General features: G+C 44.1%; 1 protein-coding gene across 2 annotated transcripts in view; it reads right to left on the minus strand.

Annotated features, from left to right (window-relative positions):
• Positions 1–18,999, minus strand: part of LMAN1L (lectin, mannose binding 1 like) — a 100,404-nt gene that overhangs the window by 37,458 nt on the left and 43,947 nt on the right. For both annotated transcript variants that reach the window (XM_073650789.1, XM_073650788.1), the window contains exons 6-9: positions 16,809–16,932; positions 16,038–16,093; positions 15,463–15,580; positions 12,801–12,988 (exon numbers count right to left, since the gene is read on the minus strand). In XM_073650789.1, the coding sequence (XP_073506890.1) occupies positions 12,801–12,988; positions 15,463–15,580; positions 16,038–16,093; positions 16,809–16,932 (486 nt within the window). The remainder of the gene's footprint in view (positions 1–12,800; positions 12,989–15,462; positions 15,581–16,037; positions 16,094–16,808; positions 16,933–18,999) is intronic.

The raw sequence follows: 18,999 nt of genomic DNA on the forward strand, positions 1-18,999 counted from the left end.
GTGTGATGCAAAGTTACAAAAAAAAAAATTGGCATTTTTGTTTTTTTTATTTTACCAGTTTGCAGGAAAAATAAGAGTAAAGTGGATCATGAAAACCCTATTGATATAAACTGTGTGTGTGCTATTTCTAATTGTCTATTCAGGCAAATGAATGAAATTACAGTTAGATCCAGTAATATTTGTCCATGTCATCCGAGTGCAGTCCGATATAAGATGACTCACAGAATGGAGAAACTAAGTTCTCCATCTTCTCCGCACCTGTGATCTGATTCTCGAATGTGAGAGAATCAGATCACAGTAAACGGACACTCGGCTCACGCTCGCAGCTGAGTTTGAGCTGAGGGTTATTTGCATATAACATCCGATTCTCTCTCATTAGAGAATCATCAGACGCTACTAGCCAGCGTGAGCGAGCCCTAAAGCTGAGAGTCTGCACTTTAAGCCCATATTCATTATATAACTGTATCTTGAATATGTTTTGTTAAACTGACAAAATTTGTTTCACTGTCCAAATATTTCTGGACCTAACTGTATGTGTAGAATCCCTTTAAATATTATTCCAAATGTCATTAGTGTTCCTAGTATCAATTATGACAGTCCTTGTAGTTAAGAAAGAAATCAGAGGTATGCTTATGCTCATGTACAGGATGTACTTATTTTTTGCATACAAGAAAAAACATGGACTGATTTTCACCCATGTTCTGGATTTGATTTTCATTCATTTTTGGCCTGTATGTCCATGTTTGCTATCAGTGTGTCACCAAGTTTTGTATACAGAAAAAAAATTCCAAACTGCTTTTACCAATTAAACAGTAAAATACAGAGAGCACTCAGATGACAAATGCAGAGGCCTATCTAGGTGGGGGGTAGGCGGGTATCTATCCCTGGCGCAGCTGGCAGGGGGGCGCCGTTGGTCTGCCTAATGTGGCGGTCCGAAGTGTCACAGAAGGTGCAGCACATGCCGGCTCTCAGTGAACAATCGTACTTGCATCTTTCAGACACGAGTACAAATGAAGCTCTGATCGCCTGGTCAGAGCGACATCAGCAGCATGATCAGGTCATGTGATCACCACACTGCTGACGTCACTCGCCGGCACTGCAGAGGCATGCATTGGTGGCTCCAGAGCTGAAGACATCAAAGATTCAGTGTAACGTGGGGGTATTTAGTGTGTGGGGGAGATTTAGTGTAACGGGGGAAGATTTGAGGACAGTTTGGTGAGCAAGGAAAGGACAGGTGTAGACACAATATGGGGAGCGGGAGAAATTTGAAGACACTACACACGTGGTCAAAATTGTCGGTACCCCTCATTTAATGAAAGAAAAACCCACAATGGTCACAGAAATAACTTGAATCTGACAAAAGTAATAATAAATTAAAAATCTATGAAAATGAACAAATGAAAGTCAGACATTGCTTTTCAACCCTGCTTCCACAGAATTAAAAAAAAAATTAAACTCATGAAATAGGCCTGGACAGAAATGATGGTACTCAACTTAATATTTTGTTGAATAACCTTTTGAGGCAATCACTGCAATCAAACGATTCCTGTAACTGTCAATGAGACTTCTGCACCTCTCGACAGGTATTTTGGCCCACTCCTCATGAGCAAACTGCTCCAGTTGTCTCTTGCTTGAAGATTGCCTTTTCCAGATGGCATGTTTCAGCTCTTTCCAAAGATGCTCAATAGGATTTAGGTCAAGGCTCATAGAAGGCCACTTCAGAATAGTCCAATGTTTTTAGCTGTCTATTTTGGGTCATTATCCTGTTGCAAGATCCATGGCCTGTGACTGAGACCAAGCTTCCTGACACTGGGCAGCACATTTCTCTCTAGAATCCCTTGATAGTTTTGAGATTTCATTGTACCCTGCACAGATTCAAGACACCCTGTGCCAGATGCAGCAAAGCAGCCCCAGAACATAACAGAGCCTCCTCCATGTTTCACAGTAGGGACAATGTTCTTTTCTTGATATGCTTCATTTTTCCGTCTGTGAACATAGAGCTGATGTGCCTTGCCAAAAACTTCCATTTTTGTCTCATCTGTCCATAGGATATTCTCCCAGAAGCTTTGTGGCTTGTCAACATGTAGTTTGGCAAATTCCAGTCTGGCTTTTTTACGATTTTTTTTCAACAATAGTGTTCTCCTTGGTCGTCTCCAATGAAATCCACCTTGGATCAAAAAACGACGGATGGTGCGATCTGACACTGATGATCCTTGAGCTTGAAGTTCACCTTTAATCTCTTTAGAAGTTTTCCTGGGCTCTTTTGTTACCATTCATATTTTCTGTCTCTTTGATTTGTCATCAATTTTCCTCCTGCGGCCACATCCAGGGAGGTTGGCTACAGTCCCATGGATCTTAAATTTCTGAATAATATGTGCAACTGTAGTCACAGGAACATCAAGCTGCTTGGAGATGGTCTTATAATCTTTACCATTAACACGCTTGTCTATAATTTTCTTTCTAATCTCCTGCTTTCTCTGGTCCATGTTGAGTGTGGTACACACCATGTCACCAAACAGCACAGTGAGTATCTGTAGCCCTATATACAGGCCCACTGACTGATTACAAGATTGTAGACATCTGTGATGTTAATTAGTGGACACAACTTGATTAAACATGTTCCTTTTGTCACATTATTTTCAGGGGTACCATCATTTCTGTCCAGGCCTATTTCATGAGTTTAATTTTTTTAAAAATTCTGTGGAAGCAGAGTTGAAAAGCAATGTCTGACTTTCATTTGTTCATTTTCATAGATTTTTAATTTATTATTACTTTTGTCAGATTCAAGTTATTTCTGAGACCATTGTGTGTTTTTCTTTCATTAAAAGAGGGATACCAACAATTTTGACCACGTGTGTATATGAGGAGCAAGTGGGGAGATGTCAGGCATGAGGAAACAGTATGGGGGATGGGTGCAGACACACTGTGATGAGTGAGGGGATGGTGCAGACAGTACGGTGAGTGGGGGGTGGGTGCGGACACAGTATGGTGATTGAGGGGATTGATGTGGACACAGAATGAGGAAGATGGGTGTGAGCACAGTAGGGGGAGCAAATGGGGGAATGTATGCGGACACAGTATGGGGAGCAAGTGGGGGTATGGGTGCAGACACAGTATGAGTAGCGAGGGGAAAAATGTATGAGGACACAGTATGGGGAGCGAGGGTGATGGGATGGTTAAGGACACAATATGAGGAATCGGGGGGATGTGTGAGGGAGCAGTATGGAGAGCAAGGGGGTAAACGTATGAGGAGACAGTATGGTTAGCAGGGGAGATGTGAGAGAAGACAGTATGAGGAGGGATGTGGAAATGTGTGAGGATACTATTGAGGGGTATAGTGCGAGGAGACAGTATAGGGGGGAAAAAAGTGTGAGTAGGCACAGAAAAGAGATTGAGTAGAGTGGGGGGGTAGGATGGGGACAGTGTATGTGCAGGAAATATAGTGAGGGGCAATTATTTATTCAGGGGTTCAGCGTAGGGCAGATATTATTCAGGAGCATTTTTAATAACACTCTTATTTTTAAGGGTATTGTGTGGGGATGTGCTGCATAAGACCAAAGAAGATGGAAGTCTGCAGAGACGAGCTGTGGATGAGAAAAGTCATTATGGAGTCTGGACAAGATGAAGAAGAAAGAGAATGACTCCAATCACAATCAAAGACAATGTCATCTATGAGGTACCTGGATGTAAATTTTTTTAGTGATACTGTGGCGCCCTGCTGCACATTGGTGCCACAGATCCCAGAGGGGTGCATGGATGGAATTCTCCCCAGTGGTCTCAATACATACAGACACCTCCACCCAAGTCCACTAGATGGAGCCCTGTCAGGTATATAAATACTGGGGGGAGGAGTTCAGGAAGTCAGTCAGTGGGAAGCAGACAGTGTGACACCATGCTGCAGCTCCAGAAAAGCTGAAGTCTGTGAGGCTGAAGGCCAGGCTAGGCCCAAGCTGCGGGCTAGTCTGGCCAGTGAGAGCCTGGAGTGGGCTAGAAGGCAAGTGAGAGTTCCTGTCAGGCACAGACAGGGACAAAACTCAGAGAGTCTGCATGAGAGAGTCTGCAGACTGAGGAGAAGAAGGAGAAATGCATAGGGGGCAGAGGAGCATAACAGGCTCACCCCGAACCATATACCGGACACCGGGTCCGCACCTACAGGGATCTTTATGACCAGTAGGAACAACCGGAATCCCTGGAGAACTACAAGTTCCAGGTTAACCAACCGCTGACCACAGCAACAGAGTTAGGTACCACTAAGGCTCCAGCGACCAGGAATAGTGGGAACCAGGAGAAAACCCTACCGCCAGGTCAGGAGGTACAAGAAGGAAGCAGTAAGCAAGCCAGGCCTAGCTCCAGGCAGGCCCGAAGCTTAGAGAGTAAAAAACACAGATCAGGAGGCCTTACACCAGCTCACTGGGGAGAATCCAGAAGTGTACCCTTCGCCCTGAGTGCCCTGGACCGTACCTGCATCACCATAGGCGGATTATAATGAGGACGATCTGGGCTACCGCCCGGGGCCCTGAACCTCCAGGGGGCCCGGGACTCCGGGGTGTCTATGGACAGATTGTCCTCATTATATGTGTGGCGCTACGGCACATACCGGCAGACAGTGGCGGGGGGGGCCGCCAGACCGCTCCCCCAGCAGCGGCGCACGGCCGATGCTTCTTCCTTGGCCAGGCCAGCACTGCAGCAGTTAACTTCCCTGTGCTGGTCCGGCCGCGTCACTGCTAGGAGACATGGCCCTGTGCGCGGCCGTGTCTCCTAGCTGTGACGTCACGCAGTGCGCACCCGGCCTGCACTGCTACTTACCACCGGAGAGGAGCAGAAGCCAGGAGGACTGGAGCCGAGCCGGGGGATGGTGTGTGTGTGTGTGCAGGCAGATATCATTGTGTGATGTCTGTTTATATGTATTTTTGTGTTTCAAATGTGTTTATGCGTGTATGTATATGTCTGTATATGTTTGTGTGCGTGCTTGACTGCGTGCGGCCTCCTGCTGAGTATAGATGGCGCCGTGCGGCCTCCTGCTGCCTCTGGGGGGCGCGCCGTGCGGCCTCCCGCTGTGTATAGATGGTGCCGTGCGGCCTCCCGCTGTGTATAGATGGCGCCGTGCGGCCTCCCGCTGTGTATAGATGGCGCCGTGCGGCCTCCTGCTGTGTATAGATGGCTACGTGCGGCCTCCTGCTGTGTATAGATGGCTACGTGCGGCCTCCTGCTGTGTATAGATGGCTACGTGCGGCCTCCCGCTGTGTATAGGTGGCGCCGTGCGGCCTCCCGCTGTGTATAGATGGCGCCGTTAGGCCTCCCGCTGTGTATTGATGGTGCCGTGCGTCCTCCCGCTGTTTATAGATGGCGCAGTGCGGCCTCCCGCTGTGTATAGATGGTGCCGTGCGGCCTCCCGCTGTGTATAGATGGCACCGTGCGGCCTCCCGCTGTGTATAGATGGCACCGTGCGGCCTCCAGCTGTGTATAGATGGTGCAGTGCGGCCTCCCGCTGTGTATAGATGGTGCAGTGCGGCCTCCCGCTGTGTATAGATGGTGCCGTGCGTCCTCCTGCTGTGTAAAGATGGCGCCGTGCGGCCTCCCGCTGTGTATAGATGGTGCCGTGCGGCCTCCCGCTGTGTATAGATGGTGCTGTGCGGCCTCCCGCTGTGTATAGATGGCGCCGTGCGGCCTCCAGCTGTGTATAGATGGCTAAGTGCGGCCTCCTGCTGTGTATAGATGGCTACGTGCGGCCTCCTGCTGTGTATAGATGGCTACGTGTGCTCAATATTGAGTCATACAATTAATGTAAGGCTATGTGCCCACGTTGCAGAAATGCTCCGGATTTTTTTGAGCGTTTCTGCATCTCCCTGGCAGAAAAAACGCATGCATATTGTACATGCGGATTGTACATGCGTTTTTCCTGCCAGGGACTTGCTGATGTGAAGCATTCTTCACATGCATTTCCGCATGCGGGTTGACAAGCGCTTTCCAAGCGATTTTAGCATCACTTGGAAAGTCCTTGACAACTTGGTCACACTATATAAATCAATGCAACCGGCATGGATTTATATAGTGTGACCGTAAAAGAATGGTAAAAAGTAAATATATAATTACCTTCTGATGGCCTGCCGACGTCAGCGGTCGCGTGACCCGTCACATGACTAAATTACGTCACGGCAGGTCCTTTTCAGACCATCGCGAGCTGCCGGCAAGCCAGGACGCATCAGATAGAGACACCGGGGGCCATCAGAAGGTAAGTATAATATTTATTTTTTATTTTATTTTTTTTTTACAGGTTCTATGGTACCCGGGTCCAGAGGAGAGTTTCCTCTTCTCTAGACCTGGGTACCATCCGCACATTGGAACGCATGGATTCTGCATGTACAGATGCAGTGATGCGGATTCCATGTGTTCCAATGCAAGTCAATGGCGGCGAAAGCGCCGCGCTTCCGCAAAATAATTGGTAGTGCTGCGGATTTTTCTGCAATGATAATCCGCAGCGAAAATTTCCGCAGCATGTGCACAGAACATGCGGATTATCATTGGGGAACATGGCAGACCTTCTACCAAGCGTTTTTAAGCATTTCTGCAGCAGAATTGCCGCTGCGGAAAGGCTTAAAAAACGCATAGTGGGCACACAGCCTAAAAAAAATTATTATTAATATTGTGGCAAATTAATTTCACGTGAACTATCACATGATCTATCACAGGGGATCATGTGACATGTCACGTGATACATCAGGTGTGTGTGTGTGTGGGGGGGAGAAGCGCCTTCTAAACTGCCCGGGGCCCTTGCTACTCTTAATCCACCAGTAAAGGTATTGAAGTTTGCCCTTGTGTGTGTGCCTGTACTTCCTCTGGGACTGTCCTGCCGTCTCTCTCCTGCTTCCACCATCTTTCTACACCTTTACACTGCCCTGAGGTCTGCTCCACCTAGCTGCCCCTAACATCAGCCTCAGTGGACTGTCGCAGCGCTGGTAACCTCTTACCAGAATCCACAGGTGGCGTCACGAAAAATACCAAAAATCCCCATATAAAAGTATTCCCCTTTTGAGTGACCGCCCTGGGCCACGGACCGGGCCAGCCACCGTGATATCCTCCGGAAACCAGAGGCCCGGCTGCCGAGTACCCCACGGCCCAGGGGGCGAGTCAATACTGACTAATTCTCATTTTTATTTATGTTAGGAGCATTAAAAGGGTTGTCCAAGTTTGTGATGAGGCTGCAGTCATTCTATGTGACTGCAGACTTCTGAATTCTCATAGTGCACACTACACTCTGTCAGGATTCTCTGGGGCCAGCGATTTATATACATGCAGTCACATACCGACTAGACATGCATGGCCTCACGAAATGAAAATGAACTGAGTACGGCTGAACATGTCTAGTCGGAATGTGGCCAGAAGTATACAAATCACACACTTATGCTGACATGACAGTCCACGCTTACCATCAGCAAGGGAGAATCCTAAAAGTGTGCAGTGCATGCGCTGTGAGAATTCAGAAGGCTGCAGTCACATAGAGTAATTGCAGAGTTTCATCTCAAACCTGGACAAGCCCTTTAATTATAAAGTGAAGCACTGTAGCGTGCCAATTCTAACAGAATGTAGTATACTCTCTGTCAGGATTCAGCTCTGCTTGCTGGTTCCATCAGTCATCACATGGCCACTTTACTCATGCGATTTTCATACTTCAGGTCACTTGACTACAAGCTTCTGTTCCTGCTTCTCTCAGTTTTTCACTGAACCTTGAGGGAATTAGGAAGGGCATCTCGTCGGCACGTGACTAAGTGTACAAATTGTATATGTGCTTGAAGGGGGGGGCGCCAAACTGAATTCTTGCCCTGGGTGCCAGAAAATCTACATACACCTCTGGACACATGGTGTAGCATCCTAGTGCTATCCTTTTTTTTATGGACCCTTTCACTTAAATGAGCACATTTGATCCACAAATCAGATAAAAAAGACACATGAACAGCTCCAAAAGCTGCAATGGGCATATATTCCACCGAGAATAGAACACATACGTGAAACATGCAGTTAGCCAACATGTCATGAAAAATTTCCCTTGTATGACTAGCTGACATTTGGCCTGGGGATAACAGCATATGGATGGAAGTTTCTGAAGCTGAACAAATGGCGATCAGCTGCGTCACTATAAAAATGGGTTGTCATTGTCGCAGCCCCAATTATTGATATTAGTTTTAAAAAAAATTGGTCTAATACATGAGTATATATATCTTTTTATATAGTGTATGTAAACTTCTGATTTCAAGTGTATGTGTGTGTGTATGTGTATATATATATATATATATATATATATATATATGCACACACTGTATATGCATATATATGCCGTATTTCTGTCTCCCCTTTGAAAGCCATACCATAACCTAATTATGGCACACAGCATAGGAAATAACATGGAATGCCTATATTTCTATCTATGTGCATATGGAATATTGACAAAATGATGACCATTAATAATAAAGAAGAGTGAAAAAAACAAAAACTAATTTCAATATATATAGGGCTGTGCAAAAAATTTAGGCAGATGTGGCAAAAAAATGCTGCAAAGTAAGAATAGTTTAAAAAATAGAAATGCTAATAGTTTATTAAAGGCATATATTTCTCCATCATTTAATACCATCAGGGAGACTTCTGATTGGCTCCAAATTTGTTCTACAGCAGGATAACGATCCCAAACATAGAACCAATTGCTTTTAAAATAATCTTCATAGTAAAAAGGAACAAGGAGTCCTGGAAGTGACAATATTATCCCCACAGAGCCCTGGTCTCCATAATCAAATCTGTGTAAGATTACTTGAAGGCACAGAAGGATTTTGCGCAATCCTACACCCACAAAATATTCTCCTAGATGTTTGGAACAAACCTACCTACTGAGTTTCTTCAAAAACTGTGTACAACTGTACCTAGAAGAATTGCTGCTCTTTTCAAGACAAAGGGCGTTACCAGTGGCATAACTAGAGGCTGATGGGCCCTGGTGCAAGATTTGGACTGGGGCACCCCATCGTGATGTGTGTATATGTATGTCGCTTTACCACAACAGTCCTCCGGTGTTGCTCTCTGGTTTCAGCCCAACACAGCCTGGAGACTTCCTTCTCCAAGCCACACACTCCACAGAGCAAACTACTGACTGAGTATTTAACCCTGCTCAGCCACACCCTGAGGGGAGGTAGGTGAATGGCCTCCCACCCTCTGCCAGTCCCATAAAACCACACCCTTTAAGGGAGTTAACCCCCAGCATATAACATGCTGGCAGAAAGTTTATTGGTTTCAGTTAACACAGGCTAGCAACCTGTGTGACACATACCTCCCCTCAAATATCATACCACTGACTCTGTCACTATATATATATATATATATATATATATATATATATATATATATATATATATATATATATATATATATATATATATATATATATATATATACACTGCTCAAAAAAATAAAGGGAACACTCAAATAACACATCCTAGATCTGAATGAATGAATGAAATATTCTCATTGAATACTTTGTTCTGTACAAAGTTGAATGTGCTGACAACAAAATCACACAAAAATCATCAATGGAAATCAAATTTATTAACCAATGGAGGCCTGGATTTGGAGTCACCACCAAAATTAAAGTGGAAAAACACACTACAGACGGATCTAACTTTGATGTAATGTCCTTAAAACAAGTAAAAATGAGGGTCAGTATTGTGTGTGGCCTCCACGTGCCTGTATGACCTCCCTACAATGCCTGGGCATGCTCCTGATGATGTTGCGGATGGTCTCCTGTGGGATCTCCTCCCAGACCTGGACTAAAGCATCCGCCAACTCCTGGACAGTCTCCGGTGCAATGTGACGTTGGTGGATGGAGCGAGACATGATGTCCCAGATGTGCTCAATCGGATTCAGGTCTGGGGAACGGGCGGGCCAGTCCATAGCTTCAATGCCTTCATCTTGCAGGAACTGCTGACACACTCCAGCCACATGAGGTCTGGCATTGTCCTGCATTAGGAGGAACCCAGGGCCAACCACACCAGCATATGGTCTCACAAGGGGTCTGAGGATCTCATCTCGGTACCTAATGGCAGTTAGGCTACCTCTGGCGAGCGCATGGGGGGCTGTGCGGCCCTCCAAAGAAATGCCACCCCATATTTGCAGGCAGCAGACCGCTCTCTACGGCATCTCCAGACTCTATCACATGTGCTCAGTGTGAACCTGCTTTCATCTGTGAAGAGCACAGGGCGACATTGGCGACTTTGCCAATCCTTGTGTTCTGTGGCAAATGCAAAGAGTCCTGAACGGTGTTGGGCTGTGAGCACAACCCCCATCTGTGGACGTTGGGCCCTCATACCACCCTCATGGAGTCGGTTTTTAACCGTTTGTGCAGACACATGCACATTTGTGGCCTGCTGGATGTCATTTTGCAGGGCTCTGGCAGTGCTCCTCTTGTTCCTCCTTGCAAAAAGGCGGAGGTAGCGGTCCTGCTGCTGAGTTGTTGCCCTCCTACGGCCCCCTCCATGTCTCCTGGTGTACTGGCCTGTCTCCTGGTAGCGCCTCCAGCCTCTGGACACTACGTTGACAGACACAGCAAACCTTCTTGCCACAGCTCGCATTGATGTGCCATCCTGGATGAGCTGCACTACCTGAGCAACTTTTGTGGGTTGTAGAGTCCATCTCATGCTACCACGAGTGTGAAAGCACAGCCAACATTCAAAAGTGACCAAAACATCAGCCAGAAAGCATTGGTACTGAGATGTGGTCTGTGGTCCCCACCTGCAGAACCACTCCTTTATTGAGGGTGTCTTGATAATTGCCAATAATTTACATCTATTGTCTATTCCATTTGCACAACAGCATGTGAAATTGATTGTCAATCAGTGTTGCTTCCTAAGAGGACAGTTTGATTTCACAGAAGTTTGATTTACTTGGAGTTATATTCTGTTGTTTAAGTGTTCCTTTTATTTTTTTGAACAGTGTATATACTGTATATGATACTATCTATCTATGTATATACACACACACACACACACATGTTTTCCACCCTGGTATATATTTCCCTCATCCTGATATATATGTATATATATGCCCTCCATCTTTATATATATGTCCCTTATCATGGCCCTGTCGTGGTGTATATATATATATGTATACATGTCCTCCATCCTGGTATATATATACCTACAGCGTGCAAATGACAGAAGCGCATGATGTCACAGCCATGCGCCCCCAGTCACGTGCACGCTGACGTTAGCTGCTGGCCTCTGATTGGCTGGCAGAGTGTGTTGCTGCAATACATTTCCGAGGACGCACATCCAGCTGAAGATTGTTTTGGCGTTGGTGGGCCCCTGACCTGCATGGTCGCGACCTTTGCAACCGTGGTTGTTTTGCCCCTGGCCGTCACACCCAATACTGACTTGATTTAGATTTCTCTTTTGTCCATTCACTTCGCATTTTGTTAACTGATAAAAATAAATGCATCTATTTATAAAAGCATTCTTACTTTGCGGCATTTTTTACACACCTGCCTAAAACTTTAGCACAGTGCTGTGGGTGTAATTATTTAGTAATTATTTTTCCGTAGATACCGTACATGCCTTTGGATGACTTGCACGTATCAAGCAGAACAATACAGGAAAATGATTACACTCAAAAACATTTATCTTGCTGAAAAAAAAACAGGAACAAAAACAGAAAACCCTTTCTCTAAGCTCTTAATCCTTGAAATCATAAGCGGTTTAAGACCACAGCATCTAAGTAAATGAATGAATGAATAAGTGAATAGGAGGGGGCAGCTCATAAGCCAGTTGCAAGGAGTTTTCCTTTGCATGCAGTCTGTTGTTCTGTGTACTGATCACCTGTATATACACTGTACATATACAATTAAAGGGAACCTGTCACATTGTACATTCAGTTGGATCTCTGGACAGCATGGTGTAGAGGAGGAGAAGCTGAACAGAATGATATATACATTTGTGGGAAAGGATTTTTGTAACTTGGAATTTATTCACTGACATCCCTGGTGTTGGTTTGCATGGGAGTCCAGTGGGCGGTCCTTCCTACGCAGTGATTGACAGCCATCTCTGCATGCACAGACATACACAGACATCCAGGGGAGACTGTCAATCACAAAGTAATCAAACAGGTAGGTGGCACACCCAGTGAATAAGAGTTAGCTTGAGAAGGGAGCTCCTGTACACCAATAGTAGACAGAGAGAAGGAGCTGCACACCTAAAGGCACAGAGATGCTTCAAATAGGATTTATTGTCAGTATTTCATATCCATTGGTTACACCGCGGTAAGTACAGTATTACATTACGTTTCAGGTGAAGACCCTTCATCAGAAGTATGGACTATGTTCACTGCATATAGGTCAAGGGGATCCAGGGTGCAGGGTAGGATACCCCCCCAAAAAGGGACAACCAGGATCCAGATGGATCATGACCTTAAGTCTGATGAAGGGTCTTCAGCCGAAACGTTATGTATTACTGTACTTACCATGGTGTAACCAATGGAAATGAAATACTGACAATAAATCCTATGTGAAGCATCTCCAAGTGCTCTTAGGTGTGCAGTTCCTTCAGTTGACTATTTGTCAATCACTTATTTGTACCGCCCACTGGACTCATACAAACACCAGGGATTTCAATGAATAAAATGCTAATTTTACTGAAACTTGTCCCACAAAAATGTATATCAATGTGATCAGCTCCTCCTGCTCTATAACATCATGACTGGAGATCAGACACTATTTTCACCACGAGAGGTTCTCTTTTAGATAGTAGACCCGAGTGCTGCCTTATACTCACATGTTCCATGTTTACAGTGGTGGTCTCATTGGCTTTGGAACTGCTTAATATGTCTCTGTGTCTGACCTGCGCCTCTAAAGTCATGTTTAGTCTTGTCTTCAGTACTCTCACCTCCTCCAGCAACCGAGTCTGTCCAAAAAGTATCATCTCTAGTTCCCGCTGACTCTCTGATTCAAACTCATCCTCATCTGACCATGATGAACAACAAGAAGATGTGAGGTTATGGATAAAGAAGGCACAGAAGTAACCAATAAAAGACAGTATTCTATTGCTACTCATGGAGAGATATCGTCAGGTTGAATAGAATTCTGCAGACCAAACGCATTGTACAGTGCTCAACTAAGCTGTGCCTAAAATAATGCTCATAATATAGCAATATTATACATGTACAGTACAGACCAAAAGTTTGGACACACCTTCTCATTTAAAGATTTTTCTGTATTTTCATGACTATGAAAATTGTACATTCACACTGAAGGCATCAAAACTATGAATTAACACATGTGGAATTATATGCTTAACAAAAAAGTGTGAAACCACTGAAAATATGTCTTATATTCTAGGTTCTTCAAAGTAGCCACCTTTTGCTTTGGTGACTGCTTTGCACACTCTTGGCATTCTCTTGATGAGCTTCAAGAGGTAGTCACCGGAAATGGTTTTCACTTCACAGGTGTGCCCTGTCAGGTTTAATAAGTGGGATTTCTTGCCTTATAAATGGGGTTGGGACCATCAGTTGTGTTGTGCAGAAGTCTGGTGGATACACAGCTGATAGTCCTACTGAATAGACTGTTATAATTTGTATTATGGCAAGAAAAAAGCAGCTAAGTAAAGAAAAACGAGTGGCCATCATTACTTTAAGAAATGAAGGTGAGTCAATCCGAAAAATTGGGCAAACTTTGAAAGTGTCTCCAAGTGCAGTTGCAAAAACCATCAAGCGCTACAAAGAAACTGTCTCACATGAGGACAGCCCCAGGAAAAGAAGACCAAGAGTCACCTCTGCTTCTGAGGATAAGTTTATCCGAGTCACCAGCCTCAGAAATCGCTAGTTAACAGCAGCTCAGATTAGAGACCAGGTCAATGCCACACAGAGTTCTAGCAGCAGACACATCTCTTCAACAACTGTTAAGAGGAGACTTTGTGCAGCAGGCCTTCATGGTAAAATAGCTGCTAAGAAACCTCTGCTAAGAACAGGCAACAAGCAGAAGAGACTTGTTTGGGCTAAAGAACACAAGGAATGGACATTAGACCAGTGGAAATCTGTGCTTTGGTCTGATGAGTCCAAATTTGAGATCTTTGGTTCCAACCACTGTGTCTTTGTGCGACGCAGAAAAGGTGAACGGATGGACTCTACATGCCTGGTTCCCACCGTGAAGCATGGAGGAGGAGGTGTGATGGTGTGGGAGTACTTTGCTGGTGACACTGTTGGGGATTTATTCAATATTGAAGGCATACTGTACCAGCATGGCTACCACCGCATCTTGCAGCGGCATGCTATTCCATCCGGTTTGCGTTTAGTTGGACCATCATTTATTTTTCAACAGGACAATGACCCCAAACACACCTTCAGGCTGTGTAAGGGCTATTTGACCGAGAAGGAGAGTGATGGGGTGCTACGCCAGATGACCTGGCCTCCACAGTCACCAGACCTGAACCCAATCGAGATGGTTTGGGGTGAGCTGGACCGCAGAGTGAAGGCAAAAGGGCCAACAAGTGCTAAGCATCTCTGGGAACTCCTTCAAGATTGTTGGAAGACCATTTCCGGTGACTACCTCTTGAAGCTCATCAAGAGAATGCCAAGAGTGTGGAAAGCAGTCATCAAAGCAAAAGGTGGCTACTTTGAAGAACCTAGAATATAAGACATATTTTCAGTTGTTTCACACTTTTTTGTTAAGTATATAATTCCACATGTGTTATTTCATAGTTTTTATGCCTTCAGTGTGAATGTACAATTTTCATAGGTATGAAAATACCGAAAAATCTTTAAATGAGAAGGTGTGTCCAAACTTTTGGTCTGTACTGTATATCTTCAGATCTGCACCTGAGGGGCATACCTTCAGGTTTCTAATGGAGAAATAAAAACTAAATGTTCTATACAATAAGCTCATAGACCCCAATGCAAAATCTGCAACATGGCCCCTTACTAGCAGGGGTCTTTAATAATATTGGTTTTCTCATATGGGCTAAAGGGACTTTTTGAGTCCCCATAGTCTACAGGGCCTGGCTTTGACTGCAACCCCTGATTGTATGGTATTTGGTAGCTTCATCATGTTGCAGTCTGCATAGTCTGTTCATTTGGGGCAGGTTGAAGGAGTCTTAAAGGGTTATTCTCATTAGTGAAAGTCATCATCTATCCAAAAGTTGGAGATCTGACTGCGGAGACCCCCAGAAATACCAAAAACTGGGCTCTGAAATGATCCGTCAACTACTCCGATTGGACATTTCAGAGTACTGCTTTTGGCATTACTGGAGGTCTCAGGGATCAGATCTCCACCTCTGGAATAGGTAATAAGTTTTAATTATGGGAATAACCTATTATGGCTGCTTTGACCCTGCCCCAAATGTCAGGCCTATGTGGAGTGTAATATGATGAAGCTACCAGCAGCTGGATCACCACTGATCCTGAGAGATATGACATAGCAATGGAGAATGCGCAAACTCAAACCTTCTATGGGATTTTTCTTCTGGAAGTCTTCCATGTTCTTTTCCAGTTCCTTCTGAAATTCCTCATATTCTTTCTCATACCTTTCTCTCTCGTCCTTTGGGATCTGAGCTGCTGGTGACTTTAATGCAAAACACAAAGTAGTTTGCACAGAGACTACTCATAGATGTAACAGCTGCCAAAATGACGGCTGCCACATTACATTAATAGTGCAGTGTGCTGCAGCTGTCATGTTGGCAGATGATACTTCAGTACATGAAATTGGTCCTATTAATCATAAATTCTGATAAACTAGTACATTTCCAGAAAAAAAACATATTCATATTACCATTTTACTTTGTGACGTCTTAGGCGCATTCTACCCTAATAAATAACTTTAGTAAAATATGCCACTTTAGAATTATCTGACTACCACTTTGACACAGTCCATGCGGATTACACAGCGACTGTTCTCTGCTAAAACATATTACAAAGTTTCTATTTTATGGGAAAAAAATAAAAATGACGGTTACTCTTTAAATTCAGAGCAGGGAAATAGCATTAAATAATAGATGAGCAATATAAAAATGTTACGTTACCTCTTCCCAGGTTGTACTTAGACTGTATACCATAAAAGAGAAAACATCATGGTCATCTAAAAGAGAGAGAAAAAGAAAAAGATTAACCCCCAAAATCTTAATCCACATGGCTACAAGCATTAGTAACGTCATAATACATCTATAATTACCAATCTTCATACAATTAGTGACACCATCCTAGTCAGTGTGCTAAACATACTCATAAAACTAATGTAACAGCGCCACCTAGTGCCACAAATATCGAGATACTGAAAAGTATTGAGGAAAAAGGCAGATATGTACAGCATTATATAGAAAATACATTTTTTAGTAATGTTAAGTCATTTTGTACAAATATGACAATTTACTAATGAGAATCTTATAACACTTCAACAATGATGTTACAGTGCGCGTTAAAATAATAAGCAAGTGTAACGCCCATCAATTCACCAATGAGAAGCATAAACCAATAATGTAGTGATAATTTCTGTATGCATAACATATTAATACTGATTACCTGTATGATTTAACTATGTAAATACATATTAAGGTGCCAGCAATACTGCTCAAAATAATTATTTTTCCTCCATATACAGCTCCTGCATAGGGCTTCTCACTTTACACCCTAATAATACTGCAGCACAAATACTAAAATTATAGCTATCAATTGGTTATCTCTGAAGACAAGGAAGGTGGCTAATAAATGTTGGCATCTTACGTTTTCAAATAAATGATTTAATTATAATAAACCTTTAAACATTACATAAAAGCAAACAAATATGGCAGTATCACCTGCAAGTGCCGATGTAGCTGCAGAGATGCCGAAATATCCAGTGGATGGGATCACCATATTGGGCACCTGTGCACACTGCGCATACAGAGTGTTCCTGGGAGAAAAGCCGGTCTGTGCAAAGATCTGAAGAAAGAAAAATCAGATAATTACCAGTAAGCAATGAGATATGTGCAGAGTGTATTTGGTAACCAGTATTTCAATTACCAATGTAAGTAGTACAAGTTGATAACTAGTGGACAGAACATGAGCAGTGGCTGTATGATTGTAAACTTTCAACTCTACTGACATGTTACAAGTTTGTTACAATATAGTCACAGGCATAAAGTGCAATATAGATAATTATCATTTTCTTTCACTAGTCAAACATAACAGTGTAACTCACTCACCACTAGATGGCAGGATATGGCAGCAATGATGGCAGTAATAATTCCATCAAGAATAAGAGCTCCCCAGCCAAGCAGTATGGTTTGTGTTAGCAAACATCCAACACATCTTTATTGCTCCGTTATGTAACAGAATACTGCCGCATTACACTTGCAACATCTGCTTCTTAGAAAGTTTCAAGATCTATGACTCAGGTCTAATAAAGTGTCAGACACATAAACCAAAGGTGCTAAACAGAGCAGCCATAACAACATTTCTGGCAACTATTCGCGTTCAGTACACACAGACCTAACTGCCGCCTATGTAAGAAGGTTTAGAGGTTGGAGAATTCAATATTCAGAAGATTAGATGAAACCCTAAGCCAGACCTGTGCAAACTGGGGCCCCCAAGCCACATACACTGTGTGCACTACTGTATTATTGGGCAATTTGCATTTTTGATGATTAATTAATTAATCCAAAAGGTTAATAACCTTTAACGTGTATATTTAAGAAAGTAAAAGTGAGGTTTTGTCTTTCTAAGGCTACGTTCACACGTTCAGTATTTTCCATCAGTATTTGTTGCCAAATCCAGGAGTGGGTGATAAATACAGAAGTGGTGAGGTGTTTCTATTATACTTTTCCTCTGATTGTTCCACTCCTGGTTTTGGCTTACAAATACTGATGTAAAATACTGACCAAATTTTGAACGTGGCCTAAGGTGAATATCTATCTTATAGATTGTAAGCTCTGTGAGCAGCGCTCTCACGCCTTCTGTAACTGGTAAACTGTGTATTACTTTGTGATGTCTTTATTGTCTGTACATGTCCTTGCTTAATTTTAAAGTGCTGCGGAATATGTTGGCGCTATATAAATAAAATTATTATTATGTGTGCAGAATTATTGTGCAACAACTTACATTTTCATATCTCAATTGTTTATTTTCATCTGTTAAAGTGAGAATAACCAAACAACTCAGAATGTGCAAAACAGTGGCGTACCGCCAATGGCAGCAGACCACACCACTGCTATGGGGCCCATGGCCGGAGGGGGCCCGTGAGCCGGGAGGGTCCCAAGTAGCTTGGGAACGAGCAGGATAGGTGAGTAGGAGGTTGCGGCAGTGGAGGAGCGGAGCACACACAGTAGCCGCTGCTGCAGCTACCACGTGTGCCCGCTTCTAAAGGGACATGAATATTCCCTCTTCTCCACTCCCATGGGCGTGGAGAAGACGGAATATTCATTCTCTTTAGTAGCGGGCACGGAGGAGCGCTGAGCCCAGGCTCCTGCTGTCAGTGGCCGCCGCTAAAGAGAAAGCATATTCACGCGAGAGGAGTGAATGTGGCGGCAGCAGCAGCTCACCTTGGCTTCTGAGAGCGCGCGCGCAGCTCAGATGCCGACATGAGCTGCTGCAGACAGGACTCAGCGCTGGAGCAGAGGTGAGGAAGGAAGGTCAGTATTAGTGTTTATTGTTTTGTGTGCAGTGATTGGGGGATGAAGGGGCCACACATACCAGGATACTTGGATTGAGGAAGCCACACATGCCAGGATTGGGGGATTGAGGAGGCCACACATACCAGGATTGGGGGATTTAGGAGGCCACACATACCAGGATTGGGGGATTGAGGAGACCACACATACCAGGATTGGGGGATTGAGGAGGCCACACATACCAGGATTGGGGGATTGAGGAGGCCACACATATCAGGGATTGTGGAATTGAGGAGGCTACACATATCAGGGATTGTGGGATTGAGGTGGCCACCAATGCCAGGGATTGTGGGATTGAGGGGGCCACACATACCAGGGATTGGGGGATTGAGGAGGCTAC

This window comes from Phyllobates terribilis, unplaced genomic scaffold (assembly GCF_046119375.1).
Source record: "Phyllobates terribilis strain yellow unplaced genomic scaffold, ASM4611937v1 Scaffold_11__3_contigs__length_659146591, whole genome shotgun sequence".
Classification (NCBI taxonomy): domain Eukaryota; kingdom Metazoa; phylum Chordata; class Amphibia; order Anura; family Dendrobatidae; genus Phyllobates; species Phyllobates terribilis.